This window comes from Melopsittacus undulatus, chromosome 13 (genome assembly GCF_012275295.1).
Source record: "Melopsittacus undulatus isolate bMelUnd1 chromosome 13, bMelUnd1.mat.Z, whole genome shotgun sequence".
In the NCBI taxonomy this organism is placed as follows: Eukaryota; Metazoa; Chordata; class Aves; order Psittaciformes; family Psittaculidae; genus Melopsittacus; species Melopsittacus undulatus.
The window spans coordinates 4,801,779-4,827,514 of NC_047539.1; the positions used below are offsets into that span (position 1 = coordinate 4,801,779).

At 46.0% G+C, this 25,736-nt stretch overlaps 1 protein-coding gene across 4 annotated transcripts in view; it reads right to left on the bottom strand.

Moving 5' to 3' along the window:
- The window catches only part of CLIP2 (CAP-Gly domain containing linker protein 2), a 54,411-nt gene extending 30,672 nt beyond the window's left edge, over positions 1–23,739 (bottom strand). For 3 of the 4 annotated variants that reach the window (XR_004081266.2, XM_031053657.2, XM_031053656.2), the window contains exons 1-2: positions 23,528–23,739; positions 5,495–6,033 (exon numbers count right to left, since the gene is read on the bottom strand). Coding sequence is in view for 3 of the 4 variants with exons in the window: in XM_031053657.2 (XP_030909517.2) it covers positions 5,495–6,033; positions 23,528–23,639 (651 nt within the window). In the remaining variant the exon portion in view is untranslated. Of the gene's footprint in view, positions 1–5,494; positions 6,034–10,018; positions 10,057–23,527 lie in introns of those variants that run through there. The other variant, XM_031053658.2, reaches the window with a different exon arrangement.
- Between the last annotated feature and the right edge of the window lie 1,997 nt (positions 23,740–25,736).

The window sequence follows — 25,736 nt, forward strand, 5'->3', positions numbered from 1 at the left end:
CTAACTACAGTATCACTGACATAATGATTTACTATAGTTTGCTCATCAAAATGACAAAACTGGATCCAGACCAATATCCCAGCAATGGACAGACAGTGATGCTGATCCTTCCAGACACTGCCTTCATCAAAGCTGCTAATATATCACTGAAACAATCTACCAAATTAGCACCAGGCCATATCTCAATGTGGCTGCTGCAAGTCAGACTCCCTCCAGCCTGCATTTGCTCTTTTCCCTTATGTCCTCCCTGCTCACCCCACAGCAGTCTCTTGCTCTCAGCAAGAACCTCTTAAGAGCTGTCCTCAACCCAGGGCTTGCAGGCAATGCAATGTGTCATTGAGGCCAACACGGACTGCTCCTCATCATGACACGCATGGTCCAGAAGTCAGCAGTGAAACTCTCCTACTGCTTGCATGTGGGAGGAGAAAGGAAAAGGACAGGGGGAAAGGGCAGACATAGGACACCTTTCCTTACTCCTTGGACCTTCATCTACTTTCAGTGTGCAGCACTTAAGCTTACTCAACACTGTTACTGGATGGTACTAACAAGAAATTAAAGCTCAGCTTTATTGGACAAGTGCTGCTTGCTCTTGAGCTGTAGCTGCAGGCTGTATCCAGTGTGTAAAGTGAAACAGCCATCCTTTCCCTTTGGGGAAAAGGGGTATTTCTCACACACACACACACACACACACACACACACACTCATCCACCCAGACAAGAAGCCTGCTTCCACACAAGCTGAGACAGGTAGAAGCTGCGTTTTCCCACCACTCTTGCTCTTCCAAGTACCAATGGCAGATTACTGTACAAGACTTGATCTACAGAGAGTGTATTTTGCAGCAGGTGTGGGTCCAGCCATTACAGATCACATGAAACAATGATCTATACATATAAGGGGTTAATGTGCATACATGTGGAAATGCCTGCCACTTCCTGTGTCCCATCTGATAGCCAGGAACAGCATTCAGCAAGCTGGTGGTAAGGTGAAGATCTGGCTTGTGGTCAGGTTTGTCTGTAAATACACCTTGATTCAGGTGGCCATCAGCAATTTTATCCAACCAGATACTCACCATGTCATCTCTGAACGCCAGAACAGGCTTTTAGGATGAAGCCTAGGAGAGAAGCTTTTAGGACAGAGGCAGAAAGATGCAGCCAGGAATTACAGGACAGCCCTCCCTATGCGAAGTTACAGGAATTTTTATAGTTTCTTTTAATGGAACCACTCATCTTTTTGCATCCCCACAGCCCGAGTCAGCATTGCACAGGGATGAGTCTGACAGCATTGCTGATGCAAGACATTTCTGCACATTTATCTTTCAGGCACCATTGAGAAAATAATGTCCTAGGGATGCGGAGTAAGAGGAAAGCCTAGAATTACAGCATCCCCTCCTGAGCCTGATACAAAGTCCACCCACGGTAATAACACCATTTGCTCCACCACAGGCCACTTACAACTCCTATTTAATGACATATAATGCATACAGAAGACATGGACTGGCCAGTGCATCAACCTAAAGATGCAGGAAGAGAGTGTGTGAGTGCACAAGAAGCCTCCAAGGGTTAATGGTGCAGCAGGGAATGGTGGTTGCTTTGAGCTATTTATTTTCCCTTAGTTTCACTGCAGTGACAGGGAACACTTGGGTCTGTGACAACACCAGTCACACTGTATTTCACACCATGGAGGGGCAACTATCTTAGATAGCAAGGAAAGAGCTTGGACTAGAAGACTTAGATGTTTTCTTGTCTCTTGAATCCTGCAAACAACTGGAAGACTGCACTTCCCACTGCCTGTCACAAACCTCCTTAGGGACAGAGCTCCATCATTCCCATGCTCCCAAGCAAGGTCTTGGGCTCTACTGTACTGTTACACAATCCAGTCATGACACAGTGTCCTTAGGGACTGAGCTGAAAGCAGGCAATGAAATACTGAAAACACCTTCCCTGAAGTTACTACTAGAACTACAGAACAGGATCTGACTCTTCTTATCGCCTGGTTTGCAATAAGGAAATTGTCTTGTGATTGTTCATCTGTAAAGCCCATATAGGAGCAGTGCTGCTCCTCTAAGACCCCAGGAAGCTCTGATAAAGAGCATGAACCTTTCCTTCATAACAACTCATTCATATGCCTTCACAGCAGCAAGGCTCCAGACTCAGGCACTGAAGTAGCTCACAGCAAGTTGGCAGCAGCAGCACAAGCAGTTGTTTCTGCCCAAGAAGAAGGGCTCAGGCTGCAATTCTCCTCACCAGGGAGCTTCTAATGGCAGTGATTTTTCACTCAGGTGGTTAAAGGCCTTCAGCAGCTTCAGGCTGACAGAGCAGGGTTAGGGCAGGGGCAATGCTGAAGAACATAACTGCTTTATTCATGAGAATTTTCAGTTGCCAAGAGCCAGAGGTTGCAACGCATGACAGGCAAAGAGACTTTGCTGCATAGAGAGGAGAAAGTGATTCAAATCACACACTCAGGAGGGAGCCCAGCCAGCCTGCCACAGCAGTGCTGCCATCCAGCATCACTCCATTGGAATCTCCCCACTAGAGCTGCTGCTGCTCTTCCAGCATCTGTTTTGCCTTTGGCCACCTACAAAACGTATCTGAAGGGTATCTGGGGCAACCCTCCCCCCCCCCCCCAGCAAGAGTCAATCAGCCACTGGGATATAATCTGGCTCTTAAAGAGTCTTGTTTATTACTACAATTCAGTACTGAAAAGTGCAATCCCAGTTAGGAGAATGAAGGCTGAAGGCCAGAATATCTATATTAGATTATTATTATTATTTAGTGATACTGACATACAGAAAACAGCCACTTCCTTCCCACCTTAAGAAAGCAATCGCATCTAAGGTGGAATGTGTTCATCTGCTGAGAAAGCCTCCCCAAAGCATGTAAAATACATTTTCTTAGGCAAAAAAACCACAGCAGAGATTCCTCCCAAACAGAAAATGCTCAACTGCTCCATCACTCCGTTTCCATCCCTTCTTTCCCTGGAGAAAGGCAACAAGCCAGCCTCACATTAACAGCAGCACTCCAGCAATTATCTTACTTGGGGAAGCTCCATTCTTACTAAAGCAAAGGTTAACTGTTCCACATTCACTTGCCAGACTTCAAGAGATGAGTTCTACAATATTAGAGTGGGGGTTTAATCTCTTTAATGAAATTTCTGCATCTCTGGGAGAAAATCTGAGTTAGAAAGTGCCAAAAGCAAATATTATCTACTTCTCCTAATGGAAAGCCAAAAGTCACTTTTTGCAACAGCAAGTGCCAAAAAGGGTCTCAGAACAAACTCACTGAAAAGCAAAAATGTCTTCAAGCTATAATGGACTTGAGTGAAGTTAAATAAAACCACTAACAGAGAATGAGCACAATGCAGAGCAGCCTCACAGACCTGGAAGGCACCCCTGTAACCTTGTGCTCCATCCACTGAGCAGCTACAGAACACACACTTCCTCTCTCACTTGCAAAGCCTTTGCTGGATCCCATCTGCCTAAAAGCCATTCTCAAATAAAATCTTTCCTAAAAGCAGAGAGTAATAAAGACAACTAAACCTGTACCAATCCATGGAGGACAAGAGCAAAGATTTACTCAGGGTATTTGAAGCAACTCAGCTTAATCCAGAATTATTGTGTATGCATTCAAGCACCAAACATTGTTAGCTGACATCTCCATTACTGAAAGAAGCCATCTGCCAAGCCAAGCACGTTACTGAACTTAACAGCAAAATTATCTCTTCTTGTCATTCATTATCTGGTCTTTTCCTGGACCTCTACTAGTGCATGCAAACAATTCCCAGTGTAAGCTGAGCAGTCCTGCTAGAGACAGTGAGATGCTGAGCTCATTCCAGATTTATTCTTGGAGCCTTTTATTACACTAACAAATGATAGCACGAATTTTATCTTGTAACATCTGGGGTGGATAAATCAGCAGGCTGGGAGGGCAGGCTTTTAAGGATGCATCCACATTACAAAGTCCCAAACAAAATTACCCCTAAAACTCCCTAAAACAATTCAACGGAAGCTAAAGGGAGAGACACTAACAGTTTACATTGCCTGAGTATGCAGAACTCTCAGTCTGGGTGGGCCCCACTGAGGTAAGCAGAGCATTAAGTGGATAGACCATGCCCCAGGAGAAGAAAAGATCTAAACCTGAAGTCTGGAGAACACTACTCCATTGCCTGGTTGGCTGAGACAGAACAGAGCCACCCTGAGACCACAAAGGACACTGAGATTGCCTCTGACAGCCTCCTGCACACACTCCTGCCTCACATCAGCTGCAGAGCCAAGTTCTCCCAAACCCAGTTATTAAACAGATGGCAATTCTGTCTACACTTCCCTGCTACCATTACTGGTATTGGAACTTGGTGCCCCCAAAATGAAATGCTACACAGATGATTTAAATGGGAGCCAGATGGCCCAGGATGTACAAAGACTAACCCTCTGCAATCCGTCATCACAGGTGGTCAGTCACCTTCATCTTCTGGATCCAGGGATGTTACTGGGGATATTGCAACAGATCTGTGCTCAAATGCTTGGCTCTTCCAATATTTGATATGACAGTACATATCATACACACTAAACAAAACTAAACCCTTTTCCAGAGCTGCAGAACAAAACTCATGCTTTGAGTTTCCATGCTTTGTTAGCTTCCTTCTTCTCCACCTCCACTGAAAGCACTACTCCTTTGCTAGGACACAAATGACACTAAGCTTGATGGCAAACTTCCAGTAAGCCACACTTGTACTAAGCGTGGTATTTTGCCTTAAAGTCACCAGGTACTCTCTTCTAGATAAGGGCAATGGCAACAGCAATCAGGTATGGGGAACCCATCCACCAGTACAGTGATCTCTCCCAAAGTTCTGCCTTTATATCAAAACAATTGCAAGTTGCTTTCTGTACAGGAAAGGAATTAGCGTCACATCCAACATATAAAAACTGAAGCACCAAGAGGGAAGTTACCAACAGAGTATGCACAACCATATGCAACAATACACTATGTTGCAAATTACTCAAAAGCTCCAGTACACACCATTATGGAGAGCATCTAAATAATCATCAATGATTTTTCTTCTATTTCCCTTTCACATCTGAGTTGCCTTCTCTCTGACCTCATTCTACTGCTCAGGACTTATTCCAGAGCACTTATTCTACTGGACCAGTTCTCTTGCATCATGTGAAAGGGACATGTCTAGAAGACACAGCATCCCAAATAACAATGAATCATGGAATCACAGAATGGTTTGGGTTGGAAAGGACCTTAAAGCTCATCTAGTTCCAACCCCCTGTCCTAGGCAGGGACACCTTCCACTAGAGCAGCTTGCTCCAAGTCCAAGCCCCATCCAATTCAAAGCTTGCTTGGTCCAGGCATCCCCCTTCTGAGGCCAGGCTCCGTCCCACACCTCACCCCCAGTTGTCCTCCTTTTGTCTTGTCCTGAACCTGACTGGGTACGCTTTGGGAAGGGGCAAACCCTTGATCTTTGCCTTTCTAGAGGTACCCCACAGTCAACTCACCAGCACGCGATCTCCGAGCCGTAAGTCCTTCTCCCCTTTCTTCACAGACCCACTGTCCGAGAGGTTAGATCCAGACTCATTGCCTGTCTTCATGGCGCTGTTGAGGACGCTCTCCCGCAGAGGGATGACACGACTGGAGAGAGGTGGTGTAGCTGTCCCCGAGTGCAGCGACAAGTTCTGAGCCGTCAAGGAGTCCACGGAGGGGCCGTCGCTCCCCGAGCCCTCGGCCACCGGCTGCCGCGTCAGCTTGGATGGTCGCGTAAAGATCCCCTGCAGCGGCTGGCATTCAAAGTACCGCACTCCACCGACAGAGCCGTCATTCTTACCCACTGGGTCATCCAGAACAACCCCTGCCCACTGGCCCGGAGCAAACTGTGTCTCCCCAAGATACTGGATCACACCTGGCTTCACTCCATTCACCCAGACGCGTTCGCCCACCACAAAGTCTCCCAGGAAATCGTCGCCCACCTCGGCAACCTTCGAAGCCGACTTCTCGGCGCTGGTGGTGGAGGTGGTACCCTGCTTGTGTGAAGGCGAGCCTGTGGATCAAGGGAAAAGAGGTTTTGGTATGAGGAGAAAATCCTAAAAGGTGGCCAAAACACCAGGAAAGGGCATTTACAGAAAGGAAACATCTGGGACAACAACTCAGGTTGCAGGTTAACACCGGGTGAAGGTTACAACCTGAGTGACCTCGCTACTTACACATCTTCCTCAGCAGGAAAGCAATCTACTTAGGAATTCCCATCTGCTGCCCAGGTTCTGCACACAAACAGCCCACTCCATGTCTTCATCCCCCTTTACAATGCCCCAGTCCCACCACAATTCCAAAGGCTATTTTGCATGGCAGTACTAGTGTGAGTAAGTTCAAAAGGACAGGAGTGGTGCTAAGTCCTTCAGAATCAAAAGGAGACCAGGAACTGCTGCTTTGAAGGAAGATGCTAAAGTCATCCAAAACTAATAAATAAGAAAACCAAGAAAAGTATGAGGCACTGATATTTTAGTACCTGGTGCTACAACTCCTCCATGTGTTTGGATACAGGCAAACAGGCCCAGCATTTAGAGTCCCACCAAGGGCACTAAGAGCTCCTGTGGGACCCTGCAGCCGCCTTTGCAACCTACTCACTTTCCCCAGCTGCTGTTATGCCCTTTGCTGGAGCAGAACTCAGCAGTGAGCAGACACCTGGGGTATGTTCAATATAAAGAGCATCTCTCTCAACAGAAAGCATCTACACACCCCTGCATGCACAACGTGCCAGGGCTGCCACACCATGCACCAAACTCAAGAAAACCCACAGTAAAGAGCACTTTTTCCAGCATCAGCCCATCAAGTTGAAGCCAGATCTCCAGAAATACTTCACTGAACTGAGAGAGGGAAAACTGCAGGTGATGCTGGAAATTCACTGTCCCACTCGCTCTTCTCTTGGCTTTTGGGCCCTACTCTGAAAGTTTCCTCAACCTCACATGTTCTGCATTAACTTACTTTTTTGGCAAATACCTGACATTCAAGCCTGTGTTACTCCCAATCTTGTAAAAGACAGTATGAGAACATGAGGTCCATTAGAGGGATATCATTACATCCAAAAATTGGTTCCACCTTAAAAAGTGAAACCCAAAACCTGTAAGGATGCTTAGAGCTTTTGATCTTTACAAAAGACTTGAAATAAGAAGAGATGAGGAAGAAACAGGGTTCCATCCATATGAAACATAAAACCAACCATAAGCAGAAAACAAGATCACTATTTTCATGTCAGTGCTTAACAGCACAAGACAGTAAAGAAGCCAGATTAGGAACCTGCAGGTTATATTAAAGAACTTTTAGTTTAATAACCAGAGATGGCTACAGTAGTTTATCACCAACAGCATCTGCGATATGTACCTCTCTCCTTCCATGATTATGAGAATAAATTAGAAACACAACTTCCATCCTGGTTCCATGCCCAGCAAAGTGCCACAACACACAGATCTCACGTTGCTGGCATGCTTGTGACACACGTGCGCAACATGCCAAGTACAACAGCCAAATTCAACTTTACCACACTATAAGCACAGAAACTGGGGGGCTCTGCATCTGTATTCACACAAGATCAAAGTTGGTTTTCTAGTCCTACTGGAGCCTGATTTCAGCACACATCCTTATTACAGCTGTTAGTTAAGGATCAAGATACAGGTTACATTAGCGTTCACAAACACCTCTGCAATGTGGCTTAGATAAGCAAACACTTCAGCAGTGAATCTCAAGCAGAGAAAGGCAGGAAGGCTGCCCAAGGCTAAACAAACAATGCAGCAGGATTTAAAACTGTGTCTAGACTCACATATTTCACTGTGAGAGCAAACACCTTCAAACACTGACTTGGACCAGAATAAAGAAGAAAAGAAAGTTCAGTAGACTTTTGGTGTAACACTGTGTTCCCCAAAAGGCCAAAATTTTAGTGGGACTTTATAGCCTCCATTGCTTTTAGGTACCAGTCTGATAGGCAGGGCTGCAACTACAGTAAGTATAACACCTCGGGGAAACCATCTAATTGCAGGCTCCAGAGCAGAGTAGCTCAATAAGAAGGATTATTATTCTTTAGCATGAGGTGCACTATTCAGAAATGGGATTTAAGTGAGGCACTGCCAGAGGTTCACCTTCATTATGGCCCTGTTGTTAAAACATCTGAGAGCTGCATCACTTGGATTTGCTGTTTCTGGTCAGACCCCCCAGTTAAACACCAAGTTCCAAAAAATGCTCTGGCAGCAAAGCAAGGCTACAGATCTCAAGATACAAAGTTGAGAGTTTCACAAGAGAAACAAAACCAACAAAATACAGACTGATCATCTTCTACTCCAGCCCTGCCATTACCTGCTGATGCTGATCAAGAAGCCACAGGAAGTCTCTGAAGGTGACTATTAGGCATCCAACTCAGCAGCTCACCTGGAAGCCAGCAAAGAGGAAAGCTCTTTCCTCCCTTAGTCCAGGAGGATCTCCCTCTGCTGCCCTGTCCAACACAAACCTCACTTGCCAGAGCTTGCTTTCTTTCTTTCTTTCTCTCTTTCTCTCTTTCTTCCTTTCTTTCTATAGCAATCCTCCCTCCCTCTCGCAAAGAGCAGCTCCTCCCTCCCTCTCGCAAGGAGCAAGCTCCAAGACACAGCAAGCAAAAAGCAGGATCTCTTCCACTCAGGCTTTCCAGCTTTATAACCCTATTGTGCCCATGGGCCAGCTCATTCTTTTCAGTTTAAATGGTCTTCCTGTAGGTCACAGCTTTCAGGGCTGAACAGTAACTTATAAATCAGTCATATACACAGCATCCGCTAAATCACATCTTATCCAACTCTAGATCTCTATTTTCCCTTCATAAAGCTCCCACATTCATAACAGCCACAGCAGCCCTGGTGCTTAGGACCCTTCTTATAAACTGGTCCCATCAGTTTTAGGGGTCCACAGTGGCAGGGTACCCCACAGTGACAGGGCACCAAGACTTCAGGAGCCAAACAAATCCCTACCAGCCAAGAGCTGGAGAGATTAAAGGTTTTAACTGAAGCTTCAGCCTGTTCACATGGCTCTCATTACTGTGCCAATGAAAGCCATGTGTCCAAAACCCCTGGAAGCAGGACTCCCCCCACAAATGGGACAGACTCTACCAGCTCTCAGAAGCGCCTGCTGTAGGAAGGGGTGAAGAGAGCTTTGTATGGTACAGGAGCAAGAGTCCCCCCTCCAAGTAAGCTCTGAAAGCTGAAGCAGGAGGAACAGAGCACTTGCTCTGCAGCATCAGCAGCAATAACCTTTATAGGATCCCTGATGAGGTGCTCTGCCTTGTGCTATGTCTAAGTGCCATCCAGATCCCCTCACCCCCTCCACATCTTCTGACCTCCCACAGCACTTCAGTTGCTCATTTCTTATCACCAGGCAATTGAAACAAAAGGCAAAGGAAACTTGTTTCTAAAGGGGAGGAGAGAGAGGAAGAGAAAAATAGTTTAGCATGAGAAGCTAGCAAGTGTTGCTCATGTATTTCCTACTCCCTGCAGAACCCTTTTGTAATCTTGCTGCTCCCAAGACACATGCCAGGCACCCCAACTGCCAAAGGAATCACAAATGCAGCCTGTTGTGTTGCCATGGGAATCAGGAGACAGGCAGTAAATTGATAAAATGGAAGCACATTAGGTTGAAAGGAAAAAAAGAAAAAGAGATACACCAGAGTAACATCTTATGCCAGAAAGGAGGGAGAAACAAGAGAACACATCATACTTACAGAAGAGCTTTACTGTGCCCTTAGGAGAGGTCTTGTCTGTCTCCATTTAATCCTCAGAAGCTTTCACCCTCAAATCCCACCACAAGACAAGACAGCCCAACATGCAGCACAGAACTGCCTCTCCACTTCCAGGCTGCTTTGCCTCTCCAACAAGTTACTTATCCACTAGCCAGCAATGAAAGCTGTACCAAGCCTAGCAGAAGTGTCAGTGTCACAAGACCTGAAGACACAACATCATCGTCTTGCTGGCCCATGCTATAGATAGATCTATAGTGGTGCTATAGATATCACTAACCTGTGAGGGGACAGCATGCCTTGCAGCTTGTGAGCATGTCAATGTGCAGCCCTGCAACTAAACTAACTAGTCACAAAACTGGTACCAGCTCTGCTCCCTCCCAGCCTGGGCAGAGCCCCATGACCAGGGGATCCTAATGCCCATTTGAAACACACAGATTTTATCACTGGGAAACCACACTGCTGGCCACAGGGGTGCATCCTAAAAGGAATAATTACTACCACAGGATTAAGTAAAGCCTAAGAGGCGCTAGGGAAGACTGGCTCACTGCCCTGTAAGTCAGTGCTTGGGTGATGATGTGAGGATGTGGTCTCAGCAGGGACATCAGACACTGACCCATTCAACCTGCAACCTGTACTCAGAGCACCAAGCATTTGTGTTGGCATCACCAACAACACCCTCCACTACAACCTGGAGGTGCAGAACAAGTAGCATGTTGTCTTTACAACCAATTACCTATAAGCTCCTAGTTCTGTTTGCTCTTTTACACTGCAATTACTGTAAACCTCTCTGGGTCTCAAATAGTATTTCATCCCCAAGCACAACGCAGACATGCATTAACCAATAGCGAGCAGAGCTGACCAGAGCTTCCCCTACAGAGAAGGGAATAAAGGCCAGTCCAGAGCATCTGCTGCCAAAGACTCAAGTCTCAGTCCCTATCAATTAGAACTACCAGGCAAGAGACAGGCAGAACAACCCACTGCACCACCAGGAGCTGCCACCCCACAGGCAGGGAGACAGCACCAGCAGCAGCCACACAGGCTGACAGCATCTCCCACAGGAGAAGGGCTGGCTGCCTGCTGCCTGCACAGCACTGGGTGATGGTGAGGCCTTACCACATGTCATTTCCAGGTTCCCACACAGAGACTGGAGCTTGTTAAGCAGCTGGGATTACACAAACACGACACTGTTGGCAATCCAGTGAAAGCCAGCCCACTCTGCCATACCCAAATTCAAATGACCCAGCACAGCAACGAAGCAGCTGTTTTCTGCAAGATTTATCACAGCCCTTCCGAGCTGCAGGACAAGGCAGAGAGAAGGAAGAGGTGACTGGGAGAGAAAGCAACACTGCAAGCAATAGCCAAATGCCTGTGGGAGGAAGCAGCCCGAGAGATTTATGGCTGACTTGGAAACAACAACTGAGAGCTCTGCAAGTTCAAAGCTGAAAAGTTGGGGCTGTAATCTGGCATGGAGACAAGCTCTGCATCTGGCACCCTGGAAATCTGTTGCCTACTGTTCCCTGGAATAACCCCCAAGGCGTGGATATTAAGATCTGATGCAACTTCAGCATCACTGGCTCTGGCTCCTTCGAAGAAAGGACACAGGCCTAGAAAGAAACCTGTGAGGAGGATGAAGGAAAAGAAGAAAATAAGAAAGCAAACAAGACTTATGAATGAACAAGCAAAATAAAATGAGAGCTGCTGCAAAGTTGCAGCACTGAATGCAAGGAGATACCCATTGAGGCAAATATTTGTCTTCACAGGGGCAGCTGGGAAGGGCACTGAACCTCAAACAGACATAGGGAACAAAAGCCTTCTTATAAAGGTCTCATTCAAGAGGCTGGCTGGTACGAAATCTGCTCTGCCACAGGCGAGACGTGCTTTCGTGGTGCCCGCTGGAGACAGGAGTGATGGAGGACCCTGGGGTTTAGGAGCTACACTAGATCAAATCCAGTATCATTCTTACAAGAAACAAACAGCAAAGGTATATACTTGCTATGGGTGAGGATTTTGGGCTTTTCAAATAAACAATGGTATTCAAAATATGCAAAGCAGAGAGGTTTTGGCAGCACAGGGCACTCAGGAGGCAAGTGACTAGTAGAAAATGCACAGGGTTCCTTTCAGTGAGGGATAATTAACTTGCAGCATATGGATGGATCTATTCATCTCAAGATTACAGTCTTCAGTTTTACATTATTATTATTTTAAAAACTAAGTATATATCCTTTCAACATTCATGTTTCAATACGCTATTCAACAGCCTGGGATCCGACCCATCTATCACACCTCTGCAGCAGCACCAGTTTGCCCAGAAAATAATGGAAACAAAAATCCCCCAATTTTAAGGGTGCTTCAGGTTTGACAAAGGACAGAGCATCCATGTCTGCCTCCCCGGCTTCTGGCACCCCTGCCTCTAGAAATAAGCCAGACACATTTGAAAAAGCTAAGACTATGCTAAAGTAAGCCCGACTGTATTGTGGAATAACACAGGCTAAATCCTTCTGTAAATGAAGTCACTTCAACTAGAGAAAATGCTACTTGGAAGCATTATTCACATTATTCACTACAGCTTATTTGAATTAGAGGATATAATCCTCCATTTAAACAAGACCTTAGCTGTAAAGATCCAAGGAGTCCTGTCCCCTCAATCCCATATCCAAACAGGTTTACCTTGTCCAGACCACAACTACTAGAAGTCTTAAGGACAGAAAGAAACATTAGAAAGCAGCCTGGGGTATCCCAGTACAATGGACACCCATGAGACAGCCTGGAGAGCCAGAACACCAACTGGTAGAGATGCACTTACAGGGATGGCTCCTGCCTGTAGTGAGCTTCTTTCCTGAGGGCAGCCTGAACGTTGCACCATGTAACCACGTCCTTCAAATCCTCAGCACACTCACCCGCGGCTCCACGGCTTCGGTGGCGTAGCTATAGACACACCATATGGCCAGCTCCTTTATAAACCTTGCACAAAGCTGACTTCTTGGAGTCGTTTCTTTTCAAAGCAGCATGGAAAAGCTTGGGAACGAGCTCAGCCTAAGCCCACCATGTCTGCAAACCCCAGCACACACATACGTGCACAGTTGTCCGTGGTTTCTCAGGCTGTGGGAATCTGTAAAGCACAAGCGTGGTTTGGGGGCTGCTGTTACGGAAGTGAAGACAGCTGCTCTCAGTGAGCTGATCCCATGACAAAAAGAAAGAAAAGGAGGCACACACAGGTCTTTAATGAGACATTTATAAGCCATTTCCCAGGCAGAGCACTGGCAAAGAGAGAAGAGCAGGCTCAGGACACCTTCTGAACTGGAAAAATTTATCTTGAGCACTAAGCATTGTAATAGGCAGCCAAGCAAAGCATAGATAGTGTTTTCTTTCCACCAGAAAACCAATCAAGCTGCAGGGTTTTGAAGTTTCACAGCCTTTTCAAGGGTAGGATTTTTGTTCAGGCATCGTTCCCACATAAAACCCACTGGGATGGATCTGGTGCCATTCCTAACCTAACAGTACTAACTGAAAGAGATGAGCAACCAAGAGCATAATGCTCAACCAGATGCACATGGAAAAGTACTGACTTATTCACTCAGAAATCATGTAACTATCTCACTACCAATAAAATGGAGAAGGGAAGGTACAAAACAATAGCCTGGCTTGTCCATCAAGAAAGTAATTATTACTCTGTGGCCAGACTGGAGCCAGACCAGGGGATCAGCAGCTCCAACAGCAGCTGCCTGCACAGGAATGCGATGCAGGAGTTGCTGTGTGTGCATAACTCAGGATATTTACTCATAGAGCATAACATGAGCAGCCACACACGAGCAGAGAGGCTGTAGCTCTAACAACCCAAGGGAAAGGAAGGTTAAATGACCAGGAGAGAGCCTGGTTCACCTCTGACTTTAGCACAACTGACTTTGGGCATCTTACTCCAGCCACATAACAAGCATTATAACCCTCTCTTACACCCTGACAGTGCTTGGATGATCTGGTTATCCCAGTCAAACCAGATTAGCTCTACCATAGCACAGCATTTTGCCTGTAATGACAGCTGATGAGCCATGCTGCTCATACCCATGCTCCTGCTGCAGTACCAGCTCAGGACCAGCAGCACTTTTGAGGATCATGCGCCCCAGCTCAAGCTTAAAGCATCTCTGAATGCAAGCCAGCGGTGTACTTGCATAGGTGGAAGATGCAAGCTCAGGCAGTGAGTGCTGTGTTGGCATTTGGGAGGTCTTTCCCATACAAAGGGCTAGATCACATCAGCAAGATCCTCCCTGCTCTTGCTCTCCTGACTCGTAAGAGCTTCTCATGTTCCTGCTGAAGCTCAGGAACATTTCCTAGGCACAAGCACAAGCTTTTCTCTGAGTCTTCCCAGTGACTGCTTGTCACAAAGAGTTCACAGACTGTAACCATGAATGGTATTTTCTTGTGCCCTGTCTGTACCTCGTCTTGAGGGGAAAAAGTACAAAGAACTAACACCTGACATGTAATAATGAAGGAGGAATCTTGGTTAGCTCATTATCAGCATGCTCTTATACCTGGGTCAGAGCAATCCCAGGCACAGCTACAGGTTGGGCAGAGGAGAGATTCAGAGCAGCCCTGCAGGAACTTGGGGGTGTTGGTTGATGAGAAAATGAGCATGAGCCAGCTGCAGTGTGTGCTTGCAGCCCAGAGAGCAATCGTATCCTGGGCTGCATTAAAAGAAGTGTGACCAGCAGGTCAAAGGAGGTGATCCTGCCCCTCTACTCTGCTCTTGTGACACCTCACCTGGAGCACTGTGTGCAGTTCTGGTGTCCTCAACATAAAAAGGACATGGAACTGTTGGAACAAGTCCAGAGGAGGCCACAAGGATGATGAAGGGACTGGAGCACCTCCCGTATGAAGACGGGCTGAGAAAGTTGGGGCTGTTCATCCTGGAGAAGAGAAGGCTGCATGGAGACCCAAAGGTCACAAGAGACTGACGGTACACACATCCACACGATGCAGAATGCAGAGTTTGCTGGGCTGTTTCTGTTTTGCCTAATCTAATCAAAAGGATGTTTGAGAGCAGATTAACACCAAATCATCTACTTTATTCCAAATATCTGCCTTAAACAGCTAAATATCCATTCAAAAGACAATGAGCTGCACAGGAATGGGCACTCTGCAGAAAACCCAAATCATCTATTTGCAGCAGATGTCTAATCCTTTTTGTTATTTGAGAAAAAAAAAACAAAACATGAACATGATCCAGATCTGAACCTAAAAAATATCAGAGCTATGACATGAACGTAGAAAGACAAGGGGTGATGGGCACAAGTTACGCCTGCATGCAAGGAGGATGTTCACATTCAGGGTTAGTATGCGACGGTTAAATCCAACCAACAAGCAGTATTACGCAGCAACAGTCTGATGCCACTATAATCCTATGGATCCCCATCCCAAATCCATCTATGCCAAAGAGAATCTTTCTTTTGAGTTCAATGACTATTGGCTCAGGCCTCTAACAATTAATCCGTTCAGCAGGATTAGTTCAGTGGTTCAAGGCAGAACATGCATGAGCAGATTCTGCCCCAGAGCTGTACCCTTACTCCAACAGGTGTAACCACAAACCAAGTGATGTTAATGCAGACTTACACCAGCCCAGATAAATAGGATTTGGTTCATTATAGTCAAACCACCACAAGCTGAACATCTGTGGGAAGCAGATATTCTTTCCCTGCTGTTCTGCAAGGAGCTCCAGACAGAGAGAGCAGGAGGGCATCTGACCTCCGTATGTCTGCAGTGTGTGCTTGCATCTCATTCTACAATGAGTGTGCTGAATATTAAGGATTAACTATATCAAATACTTCTAAGAGCATCTAGTGATTAAGACAATTAAAATCAGACTCCCAGTTGTCTCTAGATGTCACCTGTAAAGCTGATTAAATTAAGACTGCTTCAACACCCTTTTCTAGTGCTTGGAATGCATCAGACCACTTATCCTTGGGAGAGGAATAATGCCAAAGGTCCTTTCTCTCTTCAAGAGGGGAACCTGAAGGGATGCAGGAACCACCACCTCCACAACCCTCCCCCTACAAACCACAGTATAAAACATATTTCAGGCTATCTGATGACAGACAGGGCGGCTCATGAGAGAGATGAATACAGAGTCAAACAGTTGGGCCACAACCATGGCAGAAAACATTTGGCTCCTGGATATGCAGTGGGGATTAGAAGCAAGTATGCCGGATCTCACAAGAGCATCAGCATCCACAAGCAAATGAATTCCCCACTTCACTTTTCCACCTGAGCTGTACATCAATCCAATATCAGCAAACCAACAACCTCCCTTTGCAGTTTTTCCTGTGTAGCCCTTGAAAACACACACTTGTTTTCTCTCATACATCTGATAACTTCTTGAACAGATGACTGCCTTGTGTGTACAAGGACACTGGAGCTCTTGCTACTAATTGGTAGATAATGTGCTGATATTGGAGTAGTCAGAGGCATTTGATCTTAAAACACTCTTCGGCACTCTGCCCTCCCAACTCCCCCTGGAACTGAAGATCCTGTGTACACAGACCCATTAAGATAAAGCAAGACCTGATCAAACTTCACAGGCACCAATGATGCATTTCCAGCAAGGATCACTAATCTGAGTCGAGGAATATCCATTCAGGCTTGCAGCAGGGATCTCATTGAGGACAGTGCTCAGACGAGAGCTGACAACACTGATCACTCCATGAAGCCTGAAGCAAAACAGCCACACACAAGCATTTGCTAGAAATAATAGCAGCCTCTGGCCCCACCATGTGGGGTCTTTCCTCTTGATTTGCCAGTGCACAACGCCCCAAGTTAATATTAATCAAGAGCCACCAAGCCTTTGAATGGACAAGAATTAGCTCGCTGTGTCTGTGCCAGTCAATCAGCTGCTCCGGACACCACAACCCCATTCCTTTTGTTTTAGATAAAACAGTAGTTTAGTCTTTCATATTTGGGAATGAGAATAGATCAATACAAAACTAGACAGGCTCAGCACTCTTTCCTGCAGCTTTATAAGACAGCCTGTGTGAAGACACTGCCAACCCATCAATGATTACCCAGGAGTAAGCTGCCCAAGCTCTCTTATTAGCAAGGCATAAATTCCTCATCAAGGAAACCTTCCCATCCTCTGTTTTACTACAAAATAACCCTAGAGGCAGAAGTTACTACTTCTTGCTATGCATTCAGCCAATTTACTCCAACAAAATCCTGAGAAACCTGAGGGGCAAACAAGCGATTTCCAAGTTAATTTACCAAGATGCTGCTGTTAACCCTAATGCAGATACATACAAAGGAATGAAGATTTCCCACTGAGGAAAGCAAGAGCAAGGCATGAATCCTACAGAGGAGCTCAGATGAGGTTGGGAGATTTAGACTCCTCCAGGAGAATTCATGCAGGTCTTGATGCTCATTAATGATGGGGATTAGATGTATGCAATGAGACTTACACAGAGAGAACTGCTGAGTCTCAAACCAGAAGCAGCCCTCAGAAGTAACTGTGCTTCTAGACAACAGATCAGGAAACAAAGCCCCACATCTCCCCCCCAGGACTCAAAACCAGATTCAAGCCTGATAAAAAGATTGCACCACATAATTTTCAAAGGAAACGTGTGAAAAGGGACCTGGGATGGAACCCATGGAGTCCAGCCAGCTGAATCCTCTGCTGGCCTCTTCTCCTTACTCTCCAGTGCTGAGTGCTTGGTCACATTCAGGTTAGAGTGCAGCTCTGATCACCTAGTGAAAACTTGGTGACTGCACCCAGCAAACCCATCCCAGCTGCTGCCTGAACATGGAGCTCACCCCCTTGGCACAGAAGGAGCTATCCCACAGGATGTAACCAGCCTCGAGCCAGTTTGCAACCAGACCTCAAGTGCAATCAACCATCCCCATAACTAGCACAGCTCAGGATTATAAACCCCCTCATTCCAACATAACTTGTTTAATTCCCCTGTGGATCCCCATGTCTAGTGCTCTTTAACTGGCCCAGTGAGTACTCCAGTCCACTTGGTTTTTATTTTAGTGATCAAAAGCATCAGGCAGTGCTTGCAAAGGCAGACATTCTGCAGCAAACATTATAGTTCAAGGCATTTATTTTCCATCAGAAATAATGTAGAGACCCTTATATGAAAGTGGAAGGCATTCCCAGGCTCCTGGCAATGCTGGATGGTTTAGCTATCAAAGTATAGTTTAGCTATCAAAAGACACGTTTTGGCAATAAAACTGGGCACCCGTTTTGAAAACCAGTTTTGACTCTCATAGCCATGCCCCAAACATGATATTCAAGTCACAGACACTTCCACCTTCCCATTTAGAAAACTAGGATCCATCTGCAAAATCCAAATTCTCGGCTGGATTCAGGCTGGATCTGTTTGTCTCACAGATAATAGAACAGGTTTATAGGTTTGGGCTTTTTTGCCTCCAGCACTGAAGTCCCAGTGCTGCCCAGCTCCAGCTGCAAATACAAGTTTTACTTTTTCCTCCCCCTTTTGCCAGAATTCTTTAACTGAAGGAGAGATTTAAGAACCATCAAACACCCTGTAAATGAACACCAGAGCCAGCTGACAGTAAGATGCACTGTGAAAGGCAGGACTTCCTCCTCTGACCAAGTTACTTCAACACTGCTCTGGGCAGACAAAACCCACTCTGAAATGTGAACACTTCCCTTCCCAGTGGCTTTCACTTGTTCCACCAGCTGGGAGGGCTGTGTGGACCCATCCATCACAGCTTCCAGTCTCCTTCCATCCCGCAGCTCCAGGCTCAAGCAGGCTTTTCCAGGAGGATGAGAAAGAACCCAAGACATACGAGCTTTGTCAGTAACAAATCCAAACATTATATTGAGCCCTTTACCAGTGACCCACACCTTTAGCACAGAAACGTCTCTTGCACATGGGATTGGGAGCAGTAACCATCTTCGCTTGAAGCATGGGAAATAAGCCAACGTGTTTGTGGGAAATCCTCTCCTGAGACAGCTAGAGAGGAATTTTTAGTCTGGTTGTATGGAAAAAGTTCCCACAAAGCAGCAGAACTTACTTTTTCCATTGTTCCAGCTCTATGGGAGAGAAAGTAAGGGGATAGTTGGCGTAGACACCACTCATCAAGGTTAATGTTCTCCAAGAATCCACGTCAGGTGCTAGTCCCTCACTGACTTCCAGTGGGAATGACCATTTCATATCTCCTTCACAAAACAAAAAGCTCTCACTCAAACAAAGCCAGCGTGCCTAGCCCAGAATGCCACCACTGAAAGCCCTTACACCTGCTGGGTCTCTGAAAGGGACAGCTCAGGTAGGAACCACAGTAACTCCACTCCAGGGAAGTTCAAAGAGGACACCCCATGAGCTGGTAGGAAACAGGGCCTCCAAGTAAGTTCTCAGGAAAAATTACTCTGAGATATTGAGCCAGCTTGCCTCACATGCTGTGAATACGCCATGTATGGTCTCTGTAGAAACCTACAGCCATGACTTACGAGATTACGTATGCATGAGCACACAGCATCTTCCATCTGCATCAGTCCTCTGTGCTGTTCCGTAAGATGTGAGTTGTCAAGACTACATGGTCAAGTTTAACAGGGTACATTTCCACTGCTGGGAATGCAAGAGAGATGAGAGATGAGAGTTGGATGAAAGACACTTGACCTTCTATAAACGAATATGAACAGAGTGCTGGGGAAAAGAGAAACCAAAGCATTCTGAGTATTCCAGACTAAGAATAAAGGAAAACACATCTACTTGTACTTCTGCAGGCAGGACTGTTCAGCATATGGAAAGGTAGAGGAAGAAAGCATGAAGCTTTTCAAAACTGATTTGCAGCTAATGGCTCTCTGACAGCTCTCAGGTACAATCGCAGGACAAGCACCTTCTTTGGCAACCAATCTGGAAAACAACCTCAATGTGGGGTCTTTCTCAGCCAGTCCCAGACTATCAGAGCCAAGAGACGGCTCAGAGCCAACAGGCTGTACATTGTTCCAGTTTAACTCTGCACTTGATTATATTTATGGTTCTTCTGCATTTATATTTCAAGCTTTTGAGATTCCTGCCTTCCCCCAGGGTAGCAAATTGAGAGAGATCAATGTTGTAGCTCTGTATTTTATAATCCAAACTACACTGGGGTTTTTCCCCCAGCAAGCTGCAGGGCTCAGGTAGTTCCCCAAACACCTAAAAACACCCAGAGAAGCCAGAAATGCCAGAAGAAAGTGTGGAGGCAACACGTGAGTTTGGAAACATCAGCGCACTCAGATGTCCCTGGAGCCAGGCAAACCCTGACAGTGTCCCAGGAAGCACCCTCAGTGCACAGACACAGTTGACAGAGCTCATGCAAACATTCAAAGACAGCACACAGCAGAGCTCATTGTTTCTGCAGGGCTTCTCAAATGCCTTGCACACAACCTCCTTCACCCAGGTTTTTAAGACCTGATGTTAAGCTTGGTATCTTTAGAGGATCCTTCCATGCCACCAACACCAAATGCATCACATCAAGGCATTTTCCTGGATAGTGACAGGAGAGGAAAGAAAAGCAGAAAAAGCCCTTTGCAGTGTTTGAATTAAATACACAAAAGAACAATTGTTTGTAGCCTCTCCATCTCTGCCACTGTCCCTCTGTACCTTAGAAAGGAGCCAGTGCTGTGACACTGAGGAGAGCACTCAGTGCTCACTGTGCACTACCAGCTCTAACAGCCTTCAGGCTGCCATGCACTTACCTCTCTTTATAAAACTGGGTTATGAGTACTGCCATGAATTAACAACAGTGATCTGTTTAGAGGCCAGAGGATGAGTGATCCTTTAGCAAGGCAGAAGAGTGAGGATGGGGTAAAGCTCCATCACCCTCCTTTGGCCAAGGCCTAATTAATCCCAGGAAAGGTAATGAAATCCAGTCTCTACAGCCATCTATCATCAGATTCTTTGGCTGCAGGCATCCTCAGAGTTGACGTCAGTGCCTGCTGTGGTCAGGATTTTAGTGATGTGGACACTTGGCTCTGAAATAGAATTAAACCACTTTAGAAAAAAAGAGTATCTTCTCTTGGAGTTTTCCCCTGAATCTCATGCTTGCCTGTGCTGCTGCTCAGTCCCACAGCTAGCACACATATTGCAGCTCTCACAGAGGGGCCCATAGGCAAGCAAACAGGATTTAGGGATGCAGACTTTGCTCACCACTTAGAAGAACAGGAAGCAGCAAAAGGCTGGCCAGGCCTTTGGAGAGATTTGCAGGGGTAAGAGCAGGTACAGGCCATTAACAGACACAGTGGTAGCTCTTATGCAGGACACAGAGCAAGATGATGATGGTAGGGATGACATTAAAGATGATGCCACAAGCCCTACCACAACTATCCACCTAACACAGGCCCAATAAACAGCTCTGTTTTGGAATTGTGCCCTGCTCTCACCTTCCAGGCAAGAACTGCTCAGTGCTATGACTGCTACGGCAGCTTTGTGACTCTGGAAAGCTCCCTGCACTGTCCTGAGAGGCAGAAGAGCAGCAGCATAGCTGCACAGCATCAAGTCACCATCCCAAGACTTCTCCCCTTCTCCATACACACTTTTTTGCCTGAGAAGTCCAAAAATTAGTTTTAGTCCTGGAAAGATCGAACCTATTTTGGTGCAGATTCTGCCCACGCTTTGCTGCACATCTATCCCAGTGACAGATGGCTATAGCTGAACAAGGCACAAAGAAGCTCCAGCACACAAGTGCTGCATTCAGCTAGAAGGCTGCATCAGACCCCAGTGCTGACTGACTCTTTCACACCACAACACACATAGTGACTGTGTTTGCTGAGACACCTCAGTGCAAAGCACCCATGGGGAGGACAGGCCTCAGGTCTTGTCCCTCATTTTGTTGTTGAAGTGATAAAAATCATCTGAGAACAACTCCACACCACAGTGCGAGTCTAAATCCAGCACCTCGAGAGATTCACAACTGGCAGCTAAACAGTCACTTCAGTGGAGGCCTTCGGGTTTGTTCCTCAATCCCAGTGAGGTGCTGGGAGAAACAAGAGGGAAACACAGAAATGGGTGTGGGGAAGAACTTAACATTAAACAGCCCAACCTATGAACTTTATAGTAAGAATTTCCTTTGTCAATTCATGCTTCCCTCTAGCAAACAGATACAAGGAAACTTCAGTATCTTTGATGTGGATACTAAACTAAGAAGTGAAATTCAAATGTTTATCTCTACATCCAGGGCCAAGCCTTCAGCCAAGGAAAAGCAGTGCTGCTCCATTCCCTACAGAGCTGTATTACACCAAAGGACCTGGAACTCAGCCCTTGACCTCAAGCAGTGACTGGGCCCTCAAACAAGACCCCGCACATGTGCAAAAAACCAAGTTAAAACTGGTTTTTATATACTATTCAAGGAAAGAATTTACTAAGTAGGAGAGATGACACATACACTATCAGTGACTGAAAGAAGGGAAAGCTCAGCTGAAGATATCCATAAGCAAAGCAGAGCCCTGATGTGTAATAACAGCAGAGCCAGGGCTCCTCAGCACCAAGCAGAGACTTGGCATGGAACTCCTGTGCCGAGGTTGTGCTCAAACCACCCTCTCAACGGAGGGTGTTCATGGGACAAGCACAAGAGAAACTTCAGAAATGGCTCTTTTTGGTTTGTTTCAATAACTAACACTTCTGCATTCCTCTGACAAGAGAGAGCATTGTCTGCTGACCCTCATTTCTGCAGTATCAGTATCACAGATGAATTTGTCATAGCATGCTAAAGCTAGTTTTGCCCACTGTTACCACTGTCCAACAGGTACAAAGCTTTTCTGCTTCTGTCAAACACTGTACATCTTTGGGACTGAAACATACAGCAAAGAAATCAGGTATGGGGGCAACAGCCTGAATTATTATGGGACAAGAGGCTGACAGATCTCAAGCAGCAATCAGTGACATTCTCAGATGGAAAGTGTAACATACTGGATATACAACTGATTGATAGGATATATATTATCCTGATTCTTTTTCCCAGAAGCTAGAGAAAAGCCTTTTATAACAAAGCAAGACAAAAAGCATTACATACAAAAACTGCACCTTGAATTATATCTATGCATTATATCTAATACAAAGCACCTAGCAATTAAAGAAGCCAGAACAATGATTCCTAAACAAAACACATCTCAAATGCTTTTGAAGTGTTAATTGTACTGTATAGCGGCAGTCTGTATAGCTTACATATACACTCGATATGGATCATCAGACAGTAAAGCCTGGGTATGTATGTCTAGGAAAGTCATGATTCAAATCCTAGTGCTTCTGATGATTCTGTGCAAACAAAGGCAATAATTTCAGGGAACTGGCATAGGACAAACCCTTTTCCATGCCTCGTGCTTACTCTTGCATTATTACAGGCCAAAAGCCATGGCTAAAGGACAGTGTTTAATAAGGTCCTCAGTGAATTTCTCATCGGCTTAAGTATTACCAGCCCTTCACATTTGTGAATAAGGTCCTCATGTTTAATAAGGTCCTCGGTGAGCTTCTCATCTGCTATGTATTACCAGCTCTTCACATGTTAGTATCTGTACAGGAACACATACACAAACAAGCAAGGCAGGAGGCAGCAGCTCTCTATCAGCCCTGAACACCAGAGGATCCATCTGTCTCCCACCCACCCCACAACCTGTTTTGTGCATTCCTGGGGAAAGAGAGACAATTTACTCACCCCATTACACTTCTTTTGATCCATGCTCATGATCAATCTATGTACAGATGGGAATTTCACATCTTACTGAACACTGGTACCACTAGCCCTTTGCTTTTAAGCCAGGTAATCACCTGGGTCAGCTCATGCCCCTGCCAAATCAAGTCCATACCTTCTTTTGAGCCAGTGGTGACAGCAGCTGTAGTGGTCCCTGATGCCCGTCCCACTGGGCTGGAGTGCTTCCCAGCCCTGCCTGGGATTTTAAGTCCACTTGGCTTCAGCATGTTTGCTTCCTCCTGTATCTCAGGCTCCTATTGTCAGTGTCTCGAAGGGCTTTCTTGGTATCACAATTCAGGCTTCTCGATGACAGACCTCTTCTTCCATTGTTACAGACCTGGGAGAGGACACAAACCAGATAGAGAATGGGTAGGAGAGTGCCAAACAGGATCCCATAAAGCAGTACCCAGCATCCTCCTCATAGCCACAGCAGAGTCAAGATCTTCCATTTCTTCTCCTGTAAAGCAAGGGTGATCATTCCCATCTCCCATCCTAATGTTACATTCCTCAATCTCACAGTCTCACTTTAATCCTGGAGTCCTGGACCAATGCTGAAACCTCCCAGAGTCCCCAAACAACAATTTAAATTCAGTTTGGGATTTACTGACTAGTTTTAAGTTCTAAAAACCTCAGTTCATGCATCAACCAAGGCGCAGTTCTGCTGTCAGAGCCCTTACCAAGGGCACACTAACAACCCCAGCCTGAACCTTTGGTGCAAAACCCCCATTTTCACAAGACTTTGGGGCAGCCTCTCCAAACCGATCGAAGGAGGAAGGAGAGGCCAGTGTCCAACATGGGGCTTTCAGCTCTTTTCCTTAAGGACAAATCCAAAACCTTGTTATAGAAAAAGGGCATCTGACCCCATGGATTTCCAGTAAGAATGAAAACAAAAAATAAATCACTTTCTGGAACCTAAGCATGACACTACCAGCTATTCATTAGTGAAGTCACATAACCCTTCCCTATGCCATTCCCTTCCTGGCAGGCAAGTGGAATAAAACCTCCAAATTCCTTGCAAGGATGTTGTGTGAACAAACACACAACTCCTCAAGCAAAAAGTCCTATGACAAGAAAAGAAAAATAAAGGAAATGACTATTTTGCTTAAAAAAAAATCATCCCATTCCTAATGGATAAAGAAAAAACAATAAAACCCTGAAGAGATCAGGCGAAAGGAAGCTCAGGCTGGCTGAGCAGGCTGGGATGAGGAGGGAAGAAGGTGGCAGCACAGTAAGCCAGAGAATGCCAACCTCACAGCAAAAGGAACTGCAAGGAGAGCAAGCTGGGGGACACCCAGCCCTGCTGCCTGGGCTGAGGATGGAGGCAGCACTCCTGAGAATTAATATAGCAGAGAACTACAGATGCCATGACGAGGGAACTGCAATAGCGGGGACGGGAAGTGATTAAGACATGAGTAAGAACTTCAGCACAGGCTGGGTCAGAGCAAGGGGAGGGCTGGCAGAGCTCCAGGGAAAGCTGTGAGCAGACACAGAGGACAAAAAAACCACAAGGAGAATTCCAAAACTATTCCTGAGGACTCACAGATATCTGAGACACCAAAGAGTGTTCCAGCAGTAAGAGTCAGTTGTCCCACACCAGCTTAGAGAGACAAAGGAGGGATCAGAGACAGCCCGAGTGAAAGCCCAAGGGATCAAGCCCCACTCATCCCCATGTTCCTCCCAAGGGGTGTTCAACAACTCAGGTGATTTCAGACACCTGTAGACAGCACCAAATGGGAGCATTTTAGCTTACACAGAAGTCAGGGCTGTTTGTGAGAAGTGGGAAGCTCAGATCACATCACCAGCAGCAGACACAAGATCAAGCAGTTCTTGTTAAGAAAACTGCCTTCCTGCACTAGAGACTGCAAATCTAGATGCTGTCACAGAGCTGGACAGGAGGCTGCAGATCCCAGCTCTATTTAGCATAAAATAGGGAGACAAGTAACAGACTCTGGAAGTGAGAAACATTGATCAGCGTTATCAATATTCCTCCTATGTGTCAAGCCATCAGACATCTCCCACCCACCCACTCCATCTCATATGACACGATTTGCCCAGGGCTAGCTTTGATTTTACACAGCAATTTGATTTCTAGCACTTCTGCTGGCAGCTGATGTGCTCCACCAAGAGATCTCACCCCATCTCCATCGCTTTCAATCTGAAGGTTTGCTTCTTCACAATATGCCCTTACTCCCAGATTTGCACATCTCCTCGCCCAGCCCTACCTTTTGGTTAGGTAGGTTTGATGTTGTACTTGTGGTTTGATGCTGTACTTGTGATTAAGCAGGTTGGGGATGCTGGCTGAATCCTCAGCCAGGATTGTGGAT